Source organism: Diceros bicornis, chromosome 7, assembly GCF_020826845.1.
Source record: "Diceros bicornis minor isolate mBicDic1 chromosome 7, mDicBic1.mat.cur, whole genome shotgun sequence".
NCBI classification, from domain to species: Eukaryota; Metazoa; Chordata; class Mammalia; order Perissodactyla; family Rhinocerotidae; genus Diceros; species Diceros bicornis.
The window spans coordinates 72690618-72709626 of NC_080746.1; the positions used below are offsets into that span (position 1 = coordinate 72690618).

General features: G+C 36.8%; 1 protein-coding gene across 2 annotated transcripts in view; it reads left to right on the forward strand.

Annotated features, from left to right (window-relative positions):
- PDE3B (phosphodiesterase 3B) overlaps nt 1-19009 on the forward strand; it is a 179149-nt gene that overhangs the window by 98469 nt on the left and 61671 nt on the right. For both annotated transcript variants that reach the window (XM_058546034.1, XM_058546035.1), the window contains exon 3: nt 16395-16643. In XM_058546034.1, coding sequence (XP_058402017.1) covers nt 16395-16643 — 249 coding nt within the window. The remainder of the gene's footprint in view (nt 1-16394; nt 16644-19009) is intronic.

Consider the following 19009-nt stretch of genomic DNA (forward strand, 5'->3'; position numbering starts at 1 on the left):
AAATAGAATATTACATGCATCCCAGAAGCCTCACTTATGCCCCATTCTAATCATTACCTATATCCCCAAAGATAATCCCTATCCTGACTTCTAACAATTAGTTTTGCTTCTTTATGAACTATATATATATATGTATGGAATCTCATAATAGGTACTTTTTAAAGATTTTTTTGATCACTTAAGTAATATATGTTCGTATCAGAAGAATTGAAAATAGTAATATAGGAGAAAAAAGAAAAATCACTCATAAACATTAAGCAATAACTATGTTAATTATATTAACTCCTGCTGTATATCTTTATATATCTTTCTTTGTTTTTCAAATCATTTATATTTTATTTATTTATGTATTAACTTTTTAATTATTTTAATATGCACTGAAATTTTTATGGCTCATGAAAATTTTTTTTTTAAATTTTTTGTTTATTGCAGTAACATTGGTTTATAACATTGTATAAATTTCAGGTGTACATCATTATACTTCTATTTCTGCATAGGTTACATCATGTTCACCACCAAAATACTAATTACTACCCATCAACACACACATGTGCCAAATTATCTCTTTCGCCCTCCTCCCTCCCGCCTTCCCCTCTGGTAACCAGCAATCCAATCTCTGTCTCTATGTGTTTGTTTATTATTGTTATTATCTACTACTTAATGAAGGAAATCATACAATATTTGACCTTCTCCCTCTGACTTATTTCACTTTGCATTATACCCTCAGTGTCCATCCATGTTGTCACAAATGGCTGGATTTCATCGTTTCTTATGGCTGAGTAGATTCCATTGTGTATATATACCACATCTTCTTTATCCATTCGTCCCTTGATGGGCACTTAGGTTGCTTCCAAGTCTTGGCTATTGTGAATAACGCTGCAATGAACACAGGGGTGCATGTACCTTTACAAATTGGTGTTTTCAAGTTCTTTGGATAAAGACCCAGCAGTGGAATAGCTGGATCATATGGTAGTTCTATCCTTGATTTTTTGAGGAATCTCCATATTGTTTTCCATAGTGGCTGCACCAGTTTGCACTCCCACCAGCAGTGTATGAGAGTTCCCTTCCCTCCACATCCTCTCCAACACATGTTGTTTCCTGTCTTGTTAATTATAGCCATTCTGACGGGCGTGAGGTGATATCTCATTGTAGTTTTGATTTGCATTTCCCTGATAGTTAATGATTTTGAACATCTTTTCATGTGTCTGTTGGCCATCTGTATATCTTCTTTGGAGAAATATCTGTTCAGGTCTTTTGCCCATTTTTTAATTGGGTTGTTAGTTTTTTTGTTGTTGAGATGCATGAGTTCTTTATATATTTTGGAGATTAAGCCCTTATCAGATGTATGTTTTGCAAATATCTTCTCCCAATTGTTAGGTTGTCTTTTCGTTTTGTTGATGGTTTCCTTTGCTGTGCAGAAGCTTTTTAGTTTGATGTAGTCCCATTTGTTTATTTTTTCTATTGTTTCTCTTGCCTGGTCAGACATGGTGCTTGAAAATATGTTGCTAAGACCGATGTCGAAGAGCGTACTGCCTATGTTTTCTTCTAGAAGTTTCACAGTTTCAGGTCTTACATTCAAGTCTTTAATCCATTTGGAGTTAATTTTTGTGTATGGTGTAAGGTAAGGGTCTACTTTCATTTTTTTGCATATGGCTATCCAGTTTTCCCAACACCATTTGTTGAAGAGACTTTCTTTGCTCCATTGTATGTTCTTGGCTCCTTTATCAAAGATTAGCTGTCCATAGATGTGTGGGTTTATTTCTGGGCTTTCGATTCTATTCCATTGATCGGTGTGTCTGTTTTTTGTGCCAGTACCATGTTGTTTTGGTTACTATAGCTTTGCAGTATATTTTGAAATCAGGGTGTGTGATACCTCCAGCTTTATTCTTTTTTCTCAGGATTCCTTTAACTATTCGGGGTCTTTTGTTGTTCCATATAAATTTTAGGATTCTTTGTTCTATTTCTGTGAAAAATGTTGTTGGAACTTTGATAGAGATTACATTGAATCTATAGATGACTTTAGGAAGTATGGACATCTTAACTATGTTAATTCTTTCAATCCAAGAGCATGGAATATCTTTCCATTTCTTTGTGTCTTCTTCAATTTCTTTCAGCAATGTTTTATAGTTTTCCATGTACAGCTCTTTCACCTCTTTGGTTAAGTTTATTCCTAGGTATTTTATTCTTTTTGTTGCAATTGTAAATGGGATGGTATTCTTAATTTCTCTTTCTGCTACTTCGTCGTTAGTGTATAGAAATGCAACTGATTTTTGTATGTTGATTTTGTATCCTGCAACTTTACCACATTTGTTTATTACTTCTAAAAGTTTTCTGGTGGATTCTTTAGGGTTTTCTATATATAAAATCACGTCATCTGCAAATAGTGAGAGTTTCACTTCTTCCTTTCCAACTTGGATCCCTTTTATTTCTTTCTCTTGCCTGATTGCTCTGGCTAGGACTTCCAGTACTATGTTAAATAGGAGTGGTGAGAGTGGGCATCCTTGTCTGGTTCCTGTTCTTAGAGGGATAGCTTTCAGTTTTTCACCATTGAGGATGATATTAGCTGTGGATTTCTCATATATGGTCTTTATTATGTTGAGGTACTTTCCTTTTATACCCATTTTATTCAGAGTTTTTATCATAAATGGGTGCTGTATCTTGTCAAATGCTTTCTCTGCATCTATTGAGATGATCATGTGATTTTTATTCTTCATTTTATTAATGTGGTGTATCACGTTGATTGATTTGCGAATGTTAAACCATCCCTGCATCCCTGGAATAAATCTCACTTGATCATGGTGTATAATCTTTTTAACGTATTGTTGTATGCGATTTGCTAGTATTTTGTTGAGGATTTTTGCATCGATGTTCATCAGTGATATTGGCCTGTAATTTTCTTTTTTTTTTGTTTTGTCCTTGTCTGGTTTTGGTATCAGGGTAATGTCGGCTTCATAGAATGAGTTAGGGAGCTTCCCCCCTCCTCAATTTTTTGGAAGAGTTTGAGAAGCACAGGTATTAAGTCTTCTTTGAATGTTTGGTAGAATTCACCAGGGAAGCCGTCTGGTCCTCGACTTTTATTTTTGGGGAGGTTTTTGATTACTGTTTTGATCTCCTTACTGGTGATTGGTCTATTCAAATTCTCTATTTCTTCTTGATCCAGTTTTGGAAGGTTGTATGATTCTAAGAATTTATCCATTTCTTCCAGATTGTTGAAGTTGTTGGCATATAGCTTTTCATAGTATTCTCTTATAATCTTTTGTATTTCTGAGGTGTCTGTTGTAATTTCTCCTCTTTCATTTCTGATTTTACTTATTTGTGCCTTCTCTCTTTTTTTCTTGGTGAGTCTAGCTAAAGGTTTGTCAATTTTGTTGATCTTTTCAAAGAACCAGCTCTTGGTTTTATTAATTGTTTCTATTGTTTTTTTGGTCTCTATTTCATTTATTTCTGCTCTGATTTTTATTATTTCCCTTCTTCTACTGATTTTGGGCTTTGTTTGTTCTTCTTTTTCCAGTTCCTTTAGGTGCATTGTTAGATTGTTTATTTGAGATTTTTCTTGTTTGTTGAGATAGGCCTGTATTGCTATAAACTTCCCTCTTAGAACCGCTTTTGCTATATCCCATAAATTCTGGCATGTCGTATTTTCATTTTCATTTGTCTGCAGGTGTTTTTTGATTTCTTCTTTGATTTCTTCATTGACCCAGTCATTGTTCAGTAGCATTTTGTTTAATCTCCGTGTATTTGTGGCTTTTCTGATTTTCTTCCTATAGTTGATTTCTAGTTTCATACCGTTGTGGTCAGAAAAGATGCTTGGTATTATTTCAATCTTCTTAAATTTATGGAGACTTGTTTTGTGGCCTAATATGTGATCAATCCTGGAGAATGTTCCATTTGCATTTGAAAAGAACGTGTATTCTTCGGTTTTTGGATGGAATGCTCTGTATATATCTACCAGGTCCATCTGTTCTAGTGTATCATTTAAGGCCAACGTTTCCTTATTGATCTTCTGTTTGGATGATGTATCCGTTGGTGTAAGTGGAGTGTTAAAGTCCCCTACTGTTATTGTGTTACTGTGTATTTCTGTTTTTATGTCTGTTAATAATTGCTTTATATATTTAGGTGCACCTACATTGGGTGCGTAGATATTTACAAGTGTTATATCCTCTTGTTGGATTGTTCCCTTGATCATTACGTAATGCCCTTCTTTGTCTCTTTTTACAGTTTTTGTTTTAAAGTCTATTTTGTCTGATATGAGTACTGCTACCCCAGCTTTCTTTTCATTGCCATTTGCATGGAGTATCTTTTTCCATCCCTTCACTTTCAGTTTGTGAGTGTCTTTAGGTCTGAAGTGTGTCTCTTGTATGCAGCATATATATGGGTCTTGTTTTTTTATCCAATCAACCACTCTATGCCTTTTAATTGGAGCATTTAGTCCATTGAAGTTTAAAGTAGCTATTGATAAGTATGTACTTACTGCCATTTTTTAACTTTTTTTCCTCAGTGTTTTAGTAGTCCTTCTCTGTTCCTTTCTCCTTCTATACAGAATTGATGGTCTCTTTAGTTTGACCTCTGTCTGAAAGCTCTACTCTTCAACTCCCCTCCTCCCTCCTTTTATGTTTTTGATATCATATCTAACCTCTTTTTTGTGCATTTTTATCCATTACGTTCTTATCATGGAAGTAGATAATTTTTCCTATTTGTGGTCTCCTCTTTTCCCCTTAAATCAGTCCCTTTAACATTTCTTGTAGCACTGGTTTCTTGGTGACAAACTCCTTTAATTTTTGCTTGTCTGGGAAATTTTTGAGCTCTCCTTCCATTTTGAATGATAACCTTGCTGGGTAGAGTATTCTTGGCTGTAAGTTTTTTCCTTTTAGCACTTTAAATATATCACGCCATTCTCTTCTAGCCTGTAAGGTTTCTGCTGAGAAGTCAGCTGATAGCCTTATGGGGTTTCCTTTGTATGTAACTTGACATTCTCTTGCGGCTTTTAGGATTCTCTCTTTATCTTTAATTCTGGACATTTTGATTATGATGTGTCTTGGTGTGGGCCTCTTTGGGTTTATCTTTTTTGGGGCTCTCTGTGCTTCCTGTACCTGGATGTCTGTTTCCTTCCTTAGGTTAGGGAAGTTTTCATCTATTATTTCTTGAAATAGATTCTCTGCCCCTTTGTCTCGCTCTTCTCCTTCCGGGACACCTATAACACAGATGTTAGTGCGCTTGATGTTGTACCAGAAGTCCCTTAGACTGTCCTCACTCTTTTTAATTCTTTTCTCTTTTACCTGTTCAGCTTGGGTAATATCTTCTAGTCTTTCGTCCAGCTCACAGATCCGTTCTTCTATATCCTCTACTCTGCTCTTGAGTCGCTCTAGTGAATTTTTCATTTCCAGTATTGTATTCTTCATTTCTGATTGGTTCTTTTTTATATCTTCCATTTCTTTGTTGACATTCTCACTGAGTTCATCTATTCTTCTCCCCACATCAGTGAGCATCCTTAACACTCTTTGTTTGAACTCTCTGTCGGGTAGGTTGCTCATTTCTGTTTCACTTAGTTCCTTTTCTGGGGTTTTGTCCTGTTACCTTACTTGGAATGTATTCCTTTGCCTCCTCATTTTGCCTCTTTCCCTGTGCTTGTGTCTACGTATTAGGTAGGTCAGCTATGTCTCCTGCTCTTGGATAGGTGACCTTATGTAAGTGATGGCTTAGGAGGCCTGCAGTGTGCTTCCCTCAGTTCTCAATGTTCCAGGGGTGACCCCTATGTGGGCTACGTGTGTCCTTCTGTTGTGGCCTGTTTGCTCTCCCTGTAGGCATCCAGGGAGGGCGAGTTATGCTCCTGTCCAGCTGTTGTAATGCTCAGCTGCTTGTAGTTGTTGTGGGCCCTTCAGTCTCTTTATCAGGTGTGGGGAGCCCCAGCACAGTTGGCTGCAAGTTCTAATACCACATTTGTGTTGCAGTATTTCTTTTAAGTGAGTAGGCCCCCAGTGTGGCAGGTTGTTAGGCTCAGGGCCTTACAATTGCTATAAGCCTCCAGCCTTTAGGTCTCTTGTCAGCTCTGTGAGGATTGCAGCTGGGTGGGGCTGGCCTCAGGCACAGGAGCACCCAATTGTTTCAGGCTTTGGAAGGTGGGGCAAACCCCCTATGTGGGTCTTTGAGAAGCACAAGTCTTCTGCAGCTGACAAGCCCTGCCGCCCACAGGTCCACACACACAGTCAACACAGTCCTGCCCCGACCTTCTGAAGGGTGTGTGCGCCCAAATCTCCCGAAGTGGACCCAGTCTCTCCACAGCAGGAGCCCCACACACTCCACCACCGCCCCACACTCTCCACCCACTCGCTCCTTGTGCACGCTCTGCCCCACTGAAGTGGGCTCAGTTGCCAGGCTGCAGAGAATCCAGTCACCAATCTATGCAGGCCCACAAGTTGCCTAAGGGCTTGTTGTTGGGTGGGGCCAGTCTCTAGGGTGGGCTGCCCACCCTGGCTGAGCTGGATTAAATTGGTGCTCTAGCGGGTGGGGCAGACCCTGGGCTAGCAGGCCTCAGGGAGAACTCCAATGGCGTCTGTGTCAGCACGCCCACACCAGGCCACAACAATGGCCGCCGCCAATGTCCCAGTCCCTGGAGAGGTCTCACCTCTCACCGAGATGCACTCAGGGCCTATCAGGTGAGTCTCTTTTCACCAAAGCACTGTGCACCTTTCTTTCTGGTGATTTTAGGTTGCTTTCTGAAATGGGTGAGTTTGCGCGTGGGCCCTTTAAGAGCCGGTTTTAATTTCTTTGTGAACCAGCTTTTCTGGGGGTATTCCCCAATGTTTTAGTAGCAGGCAAAGTCAGATATTATGCCACTCATCTCGATTGTGCTGGGTCCACAAAATGCCCACAGCAGGGGCGCTCCCCGGCTCAGGGCCCCGTGCCTCCAGGGAGGCTGCATACCTTTGGGCTGCTCCCTGTGGCCGTGAGGCGCTGTGGCTTGTGAAGGCGGCGTTTTTCCTCTCCAGAAGGGAGTTTCTGCCTCTTCCACCTCAGTTAGGATTGTCCGTTGTTGCAGGAGTTCCTCTTATCCAGTTTTCAGTTCTGTCTCAGGGGTAATTTTTCTACGAGTAGTTGTAAATTGGCTGTGTCCGCGGGAGGAGGTGAGTTCAGAGTCTGCCTACGCCTCCATCTTGACTTCCTCTCTATATATCTCTCTCCATTTTCCCATTGTATTGAAATGTATTTGTATATTCTAATATACAAAAATGGTAATATGTTTCATATGCTGTTTTGAAACCTGATGTTTTTCATACTAATAGATAAACATTAACAAATATTAAATCTTTGTCATTTGTGTTTATAGAAATGTTACCCCTGTTTATTAGATTTATTTAGTTAGTTGTTCCAACACCAATTTTTGGAAAATGAATATCCTTTTTGACTGGTTAATTTTTATTCTTACACTGTGAATGGAATAGCTACAAGAATAAGTCTATCAGAATACAATAATCTCTGGGCTTTGGTGAGCACAGTACTGTAACTATTGCAGTCAGATGAAGTCAAGAAGGCCACATCTGACCTAAAAGGAGCTGGTTCCTTGACCTACACAGTGGGCTTTCTCATCAGTCCTATTCACCAAGATCCTCAGTTTCCAATTAAAAGACCATCTAAATTACTGGTAAAATCTAAAGATAAGTAAGCAGTAATAGCTAAGAGCATAAGCTTGTAGTCAGACAGACTGCTATGTGATATCAGGCACCTCCTTTTTTTCTCTCTCCTCCTCTTTCTCTTCCCATAATCCTTTAAAAAAATTGAAGTGTAACACTCATATATAAAAGTGCACGTCAGAAGTGTACAACTTGAATTTTCTCAAAGTGAATATGTACATGTGACCATCTTTCAGATGAAGAATTCAGCACCCTAAAAGCCCTCTTATGGTCCCCTCCTAGTCAACAACTTCTCACAACTGTTATCTCAGTCCTGATTTCAGTCATCACAACTTAGTTTTTCCTGTCTGAATTTTATGTAAATGGAATCAATCATATGTATTTTCTGTTCTGCTTCTTTCTTTCAAAATTTTGTCTGTGAGATGAATTCATATTGCACATGACAATAATTAGTTCATTTTCATTCTATTTAGTATTTCATTGAATGAATATACTACAATTTATTCATCCTTTCTATAGTAGATACACGTTTGTTTTATTTTCAGTTTTTTGGCTATTTCCAGTAATGCTGCTGAACATTCTTGATGTCTGTTGTTGGGTATTTATCTTAGAGTGGATTGCTGGGTCACAGGGTATGTATGCATATGTTCAGTGTTAGTAGGTAGTGCCAGATAATTTTCCAAGGAGGTTGTATCAATTTTTACCCAACCATCAGCAGCATATGAAAGTTCCAGTTGCTCCACATTCTTGCCAACACTTGGTAGTGTCTGTTTTAAATCATTCTGGTAGTTGTGGAATAGCATCTCATTGTGGTTTTACTATTTGCATTTTGCTGATGACTCATCAGGTTGAGGATCTTGTCTTAATTGGCTACACAGATATCCTCTGGTCAAGTCTTTTACCCATTTTTCTACTGATTATCTACCTTTTACTTAATGATTAGTAGGAGATCTTTATGTATTTTTGACATATATGCATTGAAAAAATCTTCTCCCAGTTTATGGTTTATCATGATGTCTTTTGATGAAAATACTCTATATTTATCAATCATTACCTTTTACGCCAATTTATCAATCATTTCATTTTTGGCTGGTGATTTTTTGTGTCCTTTTTAAGAACTCTTTGTCTATTCCCTGGGTCGTGAAGATTTTCTTCTGTTACCTCCCAGAAGTTGTATTTATTTTACTTTCCATCTTTAGATCTGTAATGCATCTGGAATTGATTTTTCTGTATTCATGATTCATATCTCAAGATACATTTTTTTCTATATGGATATCCAGTTGAACCAGTTTCAGTTATTGAAAAAATTAATTCCTTCTTCTTCACACTGTATTGTTACCTTTGTCATAAATCAAGTGACCATATATGTGTAGATTTATTTCAGGACTTTCTGTTCTGGTCTGTTGGTCAGTTTGTCTATCCTGATACCACACTCATTACTTTAATTACTATACCTTTATAATAAGTCTTGATATCTGATAGTGTAAGTTCTCCAGCTTTGTTCTTCAGAGTTATCTTGGCTATTCTTGGCTCTGTGTTTTCATATAAAATTTAGAATAAACTGACAATTTTCATACATAAAAAAATTGTCCTAGGATTTTGATTGAGATTATACTGACTATGGATCAATATGAGAAGAATTTACATCTTTATAATTTTGAGGCTTTTGATCCTTGAAAATGGTATATCCCTTTACTTATTTGAGTCATCTTTATTTTAATAATGTTTTCAGTGTGGGAGTCTTGCACGTGTTTTGTTAGATTTATTCCTAGATATCTAATTTTTTAAATGGCAAATGTTATTGTAAAAGTTATTAATTTTTAAAAACTTTATATTTTTAATAGTTTATGCTGCTTCATTGAAATTCAATTGATTTTTATATATTGATTCTTGTATCCAGTGATCTTGCTAAACTCTCCTATTAATTCTAATAGCTTGTCTAAAGTTTCTTTTAGTCTGTAGGGATACAATAATGTCATCAATGAATAAAGACAGATTTATTTATTTATTTCTAATCCTATGCCATTTCTTTCTTTTTCTTGTGTTATTGTACCAATTCAGTGTTGAATAGAAGTGGTACTAGTAGGCAGCCTTGTCTTGTTCATGAACTCAGGGAGAAATGTTCAGCATGTTCACCACTAATGTTTTCTGTAAATCCCCTTTATCAGATTAAGTTCCATTCTAATCTTTGTTTATTAAAGAGTTTTTTCCTTCTTTTTATTTTTGCTGAGGAAAATTCGCCCTGAGCTAACATCTGTACCAATCTTCCTCTATTTTGTATGTGGGTTGCCACCACAGCATGGCAGCCAATGAGTGGTGTAGGTCCACACCCAGGAACCGAACCCAGGCCGCCGAAGCAGAGCGCGCTGAACTTAACCACTAGGCCACGGCACTGGCCCTTTTTTTCTCTTTTACGTCATGAATGGGTGTAGAATTTTTATCAGATGCTTTTTCTGCATTTATTGAGATGATCCTTGGATTTTTTCCCATTTATTCTATTAATATGGTGTGTTATCTTGTTTAATTTTTGTGTCTCTGTTAAACCATCCCTGTATTCCCAGAATAAAGCAAATTTGATCAAGATACATTTTCTTTTTAAAATGTATATCATTGGATTCTATTTGTTAAGATTTTGTTTTGGAATTTTGAATCCATGTTTATGAGAGAGAGTTGGCCTGTAATTTTTGTTTTTCATAATGTTCTTGGCATGTTTTTGGTATAAAGGTTATACTGGCCTCATAAAATAAGATGGGATATTTACCCTCTTTTTCTATTATCTAGAAAAGTTTAGGAAGATTGACATTATTTCTTCCTTTAGTGTTTGGAAGAATGCTGTGGTGAAGCTATCTTAGTTTAGAGCTTTTTTTAATTAACAATTCTTAAATTATGGATTCAGTTTTTAAAATAGTTTTAGATCTGTTCAGGTTTTCTATCTCTTATAACAATTGGGTTAGTGGTGTTTTATAGGAGCTCCTTTTTTTGTTCCCTTCATCACTGAGACTGCCGAAAGCTCTATTTTACTTTCAAAATAGAAATCTTTTTTGAGGATTTTTGTTTGGTTTCTCCATCTCTTTGCCACTGTTTAAAATTGGCAAATGTCTTCAGGGGAAAAGCAGCTCTGAATTCAAGCTTGCTTCTTTGTCCTTCTCTTCTCTTTGGGATCTTGCTTGGCCTTTAAAGCTCTCGGTCTCAATGACCCTAAACTCCAATTTTGTCTCCCAGCCCCTTGAGACTACAGAAAGCTCTACTCTGTTTCTTAACCTCTTAACCACTCTGCTTCTCATCCTCTCTGCCCTGTGCCAGTTATGAATCAGCAGCAAATTCCTTGAGTGAAAAAGCACAGAATGTTGGGTTCATTTTGATCTTTTCTCTTAACTCGGAGTTCTTGTTCTTTAAAGCCCTGTCTTGACTGTACTCTGATGCCTTGAGGATGCTGTTTGTATTTTATTTCAGCTTTTCTAGACTAGTTGTTCTAGGCAGAAAGAGTTGGTCTGATACAAACAAGTCCCTCCTAGCTGAAAAATTGGCAAGCATCTTAAGTCACTTTGAACTTATTTCCTCATCTCTAAATTGGGAATAATACCAATTCCCTCAGAGGGCTGATTAAAATAACAGGGCCGGCCCCGTGGCTTAGCAGTTAAGTGTGCACACTCCGCTGCTGGGGGCCCGGGTTCGGATCCCGGGCGCGCACCGACGCACTGCTTCTCTGGCCATGCTGAGGCCACGTCCCACATACAGCAACTAGAAGGATGTGCAGCTATGACATACAACTATCTAGTGGGGCTTTGGGGGAAAAAATAAATAAATAAATAAAATTAAAAATAATAATAATGATGTGTGCCTGGTATATAGTAGCATTCAATAAAAATGTGACCTAATATTATATTAATTTCAATAATAATAAATACTAAACATTTCTGAAATGGTTGTATAAGACAGGAGTTAGCAAATTCTTTTCTATAAAGGCCAGATAGTAAATATTTTAGCATTTGCAGTTGACGTATAGTCACTACCTCCACCTCCTTCTTTTTCTTCTCCTCCTCCCCCTCTCACTTTCCCTTCCTCCTCTTCTTCAATAATCCTTTAAAATGTAGAATCCATTCTTAGCTCTCTGTACAAAAACAAGAGTTTGCCAAATATAAACCAGTGGGAAATAGGAATTTTTCAACTTTTAAAATTATAGCAAATAATTTGAATATTCAATTTGATCTGGCATAAGTCATAGTATGTCACTCTCTTGCTCACTACTCTTCTATCTCAATCAGAATAAAAGCTAAAATCCTTATCATGGACTTAAAAGACTTACATGATATGGTCTTTTCTTTTACTCCCTTTAACTTCTCTGACCTCATCTTCTCCTGTTTTCTCCTTCATTTACTCTGCTTCAGCTGCACTGGTCTCCTTGTTATTCCTCAAACAAGCCAGGCAGGCTTCTGCATCTGGGTCTTCGCACTTGCTAGTCTCTCTGCCTGCAGTGCTGTTTTCCCACATCTATGTCAGGTCTTAATATAAATGTTGTCTTCTTATCCTCTCTAAAATTTCAGTGCTCTCCATCACTTCTTTTCTCTTTCCTTGCTTTATTCTTCTTTTTAACCTGTTCAAAATCCATGATTCTCCATTGCCCATGTTCGTTAGCCTAGAATCCGGTGTTCTCAAAAATTTGGTCCCAATATGCCTCGCCAACCTTATTTTCCATTGCTCTTTTTTTTTTTAATATAGCCTGTACTTTAATAATTTCATGTTCCATGTACATCACTATTTTACCTTTATTTATGCTCTCCCGTTTTTGAAGAATAAGCTCCCCCAAATACATTTTTTTTTTTTTGTGAGGAAGATTAGCCCTGAGCTGACATCTGTTGCCACTCCTCTTCTTTTTTTTGTGTGAGGAGATCAGCCCTGTGCTAACATCTGCCAATCCTCGTCTTTTTTTGCTGAGGAGGACTGGCCCTGGGTTAACATCCATGCCCATCTTCCTCCACTTTATGTGGGATACCGCCACAGCATGGCTTGCCAAGCAGTGCAACGGTGCACACTCCGGATCCGAACCTGCAAACCCCGGGCCACCGCAGCAGAGTGCGTGCGTGCACTTAACCACTTGCGCCACTGGGCCGGCCCCACCAATCCTCCTCTTTTTGCTGAGGAAGATTGGCCCTGGGCTAACATCTGTGCCCATCTTCCTCTACTTTATATGGGATGCTGCCACAGCATGGCTTGACAAGCGGTACCTCGTTCTATGCCTGGGATCTGAACCTGCAAACCCCAGACCGCCACAGCAGAGCACGTGAACTTAACTGCTACGCCACTGGGGCGGCCCCCCCAAATACTTTTTTGTTTAATTTTGTTGTCAAAAAGTATTTTCTAAATAAAATCCTATCAAATTAATGGCTTAGCTCAAATGCTACCTCTTCCATAAAGTTTCTGTTAACTATTAAGATTAAAGTTATCTGTATCTCCTTTGACCTCTGGTACCATTTTATCTATTTTTATCTCATCACTTTCTATAATATTAATGATAATAATAATATTTATTGCACTTTACATATGTATACTATACATTGCTTTATGTGCTCTGCATGTGTCATCAGATTTAATTTTTTCTGCTCCTCTCTGCTAAGTACAACTATAAACTCTGGAAATAATGCAAGAGGCAACCAAGTGAGAAATCTAAAAAATGGAAAGAGGAGGGTAGACTAGTTAGGGATCTCAGTAATAGAGGAACAACATAGTAGTAGAGTTTGTTTTATGACACCCACCCAACAGCAAAAGGTGACCCAAAGCCCCGACTTCCAATATAGCAACAGAATATTGATGCAGGTAGGCTCATTCTCTCCCTGAGTTTGAATGAGAATACTGCCAACACCACCAAATGAGTCTGGTGGCTCCAGCAAAGGGGGATTGATTGGGAACTTCACTGACAAGTGGCCATGGGAAGTTCTCTCATTCCCTACTGGGCGTAAGACTCCCCTTCCCTAGTGAGAGACACTGGGTGGCTAGGGGGCCTGGCAAGGGGGATACCACCACCACCAGTGCCTAGCCCAGAAAGTGCTCTTTGTCCCTGTGTTCTGGAGACTCCTTTCCCCCACCTAGCGGTACCAGGTGGCCCAACGTGAGGAAGCTCCTCCTACCCCCTCCCATCTCCTCTCCTCCAGAGGGACCAGTGGGGACCATCGTGGCACCACAAAAAATCAAGCAGCCTGAAATACCATTGAATGCAACTTTTCTGAAAATTAAATTGTCATTAGAACCACAGCCTGAAAAAGTAGACCAGGACCTGTGTGCTAAATCTAAACAGGGAGACTACCTCCTAATATAAAGATTTAAATAGGACCCAGAGTCTTCTAACATAACAGTCAAAATGTTGATGATAAAAAATCACCTGTCATACTAAGAATGAGGAAGATTACAACTTAAATGAGAAAAGACAATCAATGCTAACACCAAGATGAATCAGATTTGGAATTATCTGATAAGGAATTTTAAAGCAGTCATCATAAAAATGTTCTAACAAACAATTACAAATTCTCTTGAAACAAATAACAAAATAGAAAATCTCAGCAAAGAAATAGAAGTTATAAAAAAGAAACAAATGGAAATTATAGAACTGAAAAATACAATAATGGAAATTAAAAACTTGCTGAATGGGCTCAATAGTAGAGTGGAGATGACAGAGGATAGGGTCTGTGAGTTTGAGGGTATATCAATAGAATTTACCCAGCTTGAACAACACAGAGAAAATAGATGGAAACAAAATGAACAGAGCCTTAAGGACCTAAAGGACAATAACGAAAGAGCCAGCATTCGTATCATCAGTGTTTGAGAAGGAGAGCAGATAGAGTGGGTTTTAAAAGAGTATTTGAAGAAGTAATGGCTGAAAAGTTCCCAAATTTTGCAAAAGATGTAATCTTACAAATTCAAGAAGCTGGGTGAACTGCAACTAGTATCACCGCCCCCCCCCAAATCCACTCCAAGATATGTCATAATTAAATTTTTGAAAAATAAGGAGAAAAAAAAATATCTTGAAAGCAGCCAGAGAGAAACAACACATTACCTATAGGGCAACAGCAACTCAAATGACAGCAGATTTCTTATCTGGGTGTGGGAAAATAGATGCTATTATATATAATTCATAGAAGTATAAATTTGACCAAGATATGCAAGGGCAGTTTTATAGTAATGATCAAATTTTAACATGTTCATTTACTTTGGTTCAGCGATTCAAGTTATGGGAAGCTATTCATTGGAAGTATGCTTAATTATCTATAGTGACATATATAGAGAGGTATGTGTTTATAAAGACTAGAAATAGCTGGGCTGTGCCCCAATAATACAGAATGTTTTAAAATAAAAACTAATACAAAATAATACTTTACAAATAAAAAAAAAGAATTTCACAAAGAGTAAAAACATTATTTAGCTAATTATTGGTGTAACTTGCATAATATTTCTCAACTCCAAAATGCGTTGAGGATACTTAGTAAACAGTTTCATGGTGAACTCATTAAATACTTTGAATAATTATGGATTCAAAACACACCCAAATGTAAGTTCAATCTACAGTTAAACAAAAGTAAAATTTTTTTTTTTTTATAATTTTATTTATTTATTTTTTTCCCCCAAAGCCCCAGTAGATAGTTGTATGTCATAGCTGCACATCCTTCTATTTGCTGTATGTGGGACGCGGCCTCAGCATGGCCAGAGAAGCCGTGCATCGGTGCGTGCCCGGGATCCAAACCCGGGCCGCCAGCAACGGAGTGTGCGCACTTAACTGCTAAGCCACGGGGCCGGCCCACAAAAGTAAAATTTAATTCACTGTTCTGATTATCCGTGTACTTATTGCTATGGGTAACTGAGTTGAACATGATATATATGTATTTTCAAAAAGTAAAAATCATGTGTATACATCAATAAAACATTTATTCTTAATTGAAAAGATATATTTTCTACCCATTTTTTAGGGCCAAGCCTGATGCTATCCCTTCCATGAAGTTTTTGTTAATCATTCAGTTTGAAGTTATCACTATCTCCTTTGAATTTTGATACCATTTTTTCTGTATTTTTATCTCATCATTTTCCATATTATCAACCGTAATAGTGTTATTTATTGCACTTAAATATATGCACTATACGTTGCTTTATGTGCTGTACATGTATTATCAGATTTAGTTCTTATATCAGACTTGAATGAAGTAGATGTTATTGTCCCCATTTTAGAGTGAAGAAACTAAGAAGTTCAGATAGATGTTAAATAACTTGCTAAAAGTCACACACTTAGGGTTAAAGTGTAGATTTCAAACTCAGACGTCTTCGCAACAAAGCCTTGTCACTATGCTAAACTGCCTGTTAAGTAAGGTAAATGAAAGAAATGCTATATAGGTTTAAAAGAAATTTTAACATAAAAGAAAGGAAAGCATCAATAAATTAATGAAGTGTCCAAATTATACATTTTGAAATAAATACAAATTTGGTTCCATACTGTAAAGTCAGTCAGTGAGTCAGTAATGAATATTGTTAAATATGAGATAAGCTAATGAAAAATATAGAAAAAAGTTCACAATATCTGCTACGTACTTTGACATCACAAATTTGTATATTAGAATTATACCGTTTGTTATATCATTTATGCCATGTCCAAATAAATGAAAATTAATAGGATTTAAATTACTTAGATATTCTTAGATAGACCTTGATTTAAAATAGAGTAAGTTTTTATTAAATGTTAAATTTTCTGTGTAACAAATATATAATGTTACGTTTTTTCTTTTCTAGAATTCTGGAGGTGGAAGTGGAGTTGATCTTTCAGTGCTAAATGAGGCTCGCAAAATGGTGTCAGATCTTCTGGTTGATCCAACCCTTCCCCCACAAGTCATTTCTTCCCTGCGGAGTATCAGTAGCCTGATGGGTGCTTTCTCAGGTTCCTGTAGGCCAAAGATTAACCCTCTCACACCCTTTCCTGGATTTTACCCCTGCTCTGAAATAGAGGACCCAGCGGAGAAAGGAGATCGAAAACTTCACAAGGTCAAAATACAGTAATCAGCCAACCCTATTTATCACATTTAATGATATTTTTCAAATCAAAACTGCTCCTTTAAATCTTAGATAAAATAGAATTTCTCTTTCAAGGACCAGCGTCTTTTACAGTATATTGAGCTGCTTGGGGTTTTAGAGGTAGATATAATCTCAAATAATTCTAAACGAGTATTCAGTTTTTATTCTAAATAACATTGCTATAATTAGTAGTTATAACTTCATTGGTAACAACTATTTATTGTTGTTGTTGTTGTTGTTGTTAAGAAGTAGAGAACAACAAGCAAATTTAGTTCCAGGCAAACTAGTAGTTTGTAGTAGGCAAACTAGTAGTTCCAACAAACTAGTAGTCAAAGCATGTTGTTAATCTATTTTATTCTTCAGAATCCAGGAATTGTTCTTGTTCAACTAAGAAGAAATGATTATCATAATATTCATTTTATGAATTACATAGCATTATTTTAAATATATTTTTACATATTGTTGAATTCTGTTTTTTTTACCCCCTTTATCCACTGGAGATTGCTATAGCCCAATAGGCATCGATTTTTCCATCATTAGATATGAGATTAATTTCTCTTTAAATATCAGTGCTTCAAAATAAGATTTCCTTTAGAAAATAATAAATACTATTCTAAATGGTATACATTATGCTTGTTCGGAGTGCTTTTACTTGTTTTTTTGACTATTTATCAATATCTTTACCAATAGCTAAAATCATAAAACTTTAAAAATAGAAACATTTTAGAGATTATTCTAGTTGAACCACTTTATTCTACAGATAAACCAAGAGAAGATGAAATTCAAATCAGTTAATTTTGTTCATTGTAATAGTGTATTAGAGCTTAGGAAAAGTTAAATATAGTTTTTGGAGGGATTTTGATCATTAATTTCATTTTGTTAGTTCTCAGCATTAGGGTTTAGAAATATTGAAAAATGAAGAAGCCCAAGTAGGGCAAAAGGATTTGAAAATTATCGATCACAGATCTGGATCATAGGTAGTTATGTGACTTTTATTTTTAAAAAGTGTGTACAGTAGCACCTGCATTTGTCAAAACCCAATTAACAATGGTACTTGGTTACATAGCATTTTTTCTAGCACTCTACCTACGAGGAAGGTTAATTACAAGCATCAAAAAGGGATAGCAATGAATTCATCAATAAAATAACTCTAATATTCTTGAGTTAGTTTTCACTTGATAGTCTGCTCTTCTTTGTAATTTTCCATTGACATTTGAGGTTTAGAACAGTAATTTTTAAAAATAGTAATTATGGGGCTGGCCCAGTGGTGTAGTGGTTAAGTTCGTGTGTTCTGCTTTGGTGGCCGGAGTTCTCGGGTTCGGATTCTGGGTGTGGACCTACTCACTGCTCATCAAGCCATGCTGAGGCAGCGCCCCACGTAGAGGAACTAGAATGACTTACAACTAGGATATACAACTATGTCCTGGGGCTGTGGGGAGAAAAAGAAAAAGAGGAAGACTGGCAACAGATGTTAGTTCAGGGCCAATCCTCCTCAAAAAATAACCACAAAAAAAAACAAAATAGAGGAAGATGGGCACATATGTTAGCTCAGGGCTAATCTGCCTCAGCAAAAAGAGGAGCATTGGCAGTGGATGTTAGCTCAGAGCCAGTTTTCCTCACACACACAAAAAAATAGTAATTCTTAAAATTCTCAATCATAAAAATCATATATCAGTATTAGTTTGTTACAATGTTTACTGTAGAAAAGTGTACTGGTACATTTTAGAAACATTTTAGACAATAATGTTAACTAAACAGGATGCCTACATGCCTCATTTCCTGAACATTCTAGTTAATCAGGCTTATTTTGGGTACTGGAATTTACTGACAGGAGTAAGTCATATAAGAACCAGGAAGTAATTTTTAATTCTTTTCTTTGTGTTCTTTAAACTTCTAACTTCAATTTCATATCTAATTTGTCTCTGCTTTCGGAAAAGAGTATACAAAGCCTGATATTACCTTAGAAAAGAGCAACAGCATTTATGAAAAAATAATTAGTAAGGAAAAGGGAATTGGAACAGATAATTTAATGTAAATGTCTTATATATGTGTGAAGAACTAAGAAAGATTATGTGGACCTAAATTATAGCCAGAAAGGATTATGTTACATAAAGAACTTTTTCACTGCAAGTCTAACTAACAGTGAACCTTTACAAAATCAGCGTCCTTGGGAAAACTTAAATATAAGAGATATTTATCTCTCTGAGATGGTTTCAGTGTCTGCTGATAGGGGAAGTTCATAAGAAGCAGAAACTGTTTTATGTGAATCTCAGTAAAACACCTATTCACAGTGGTCAAAAATGGAATATTCTAGCTAACTGCACATTTAGATTAAT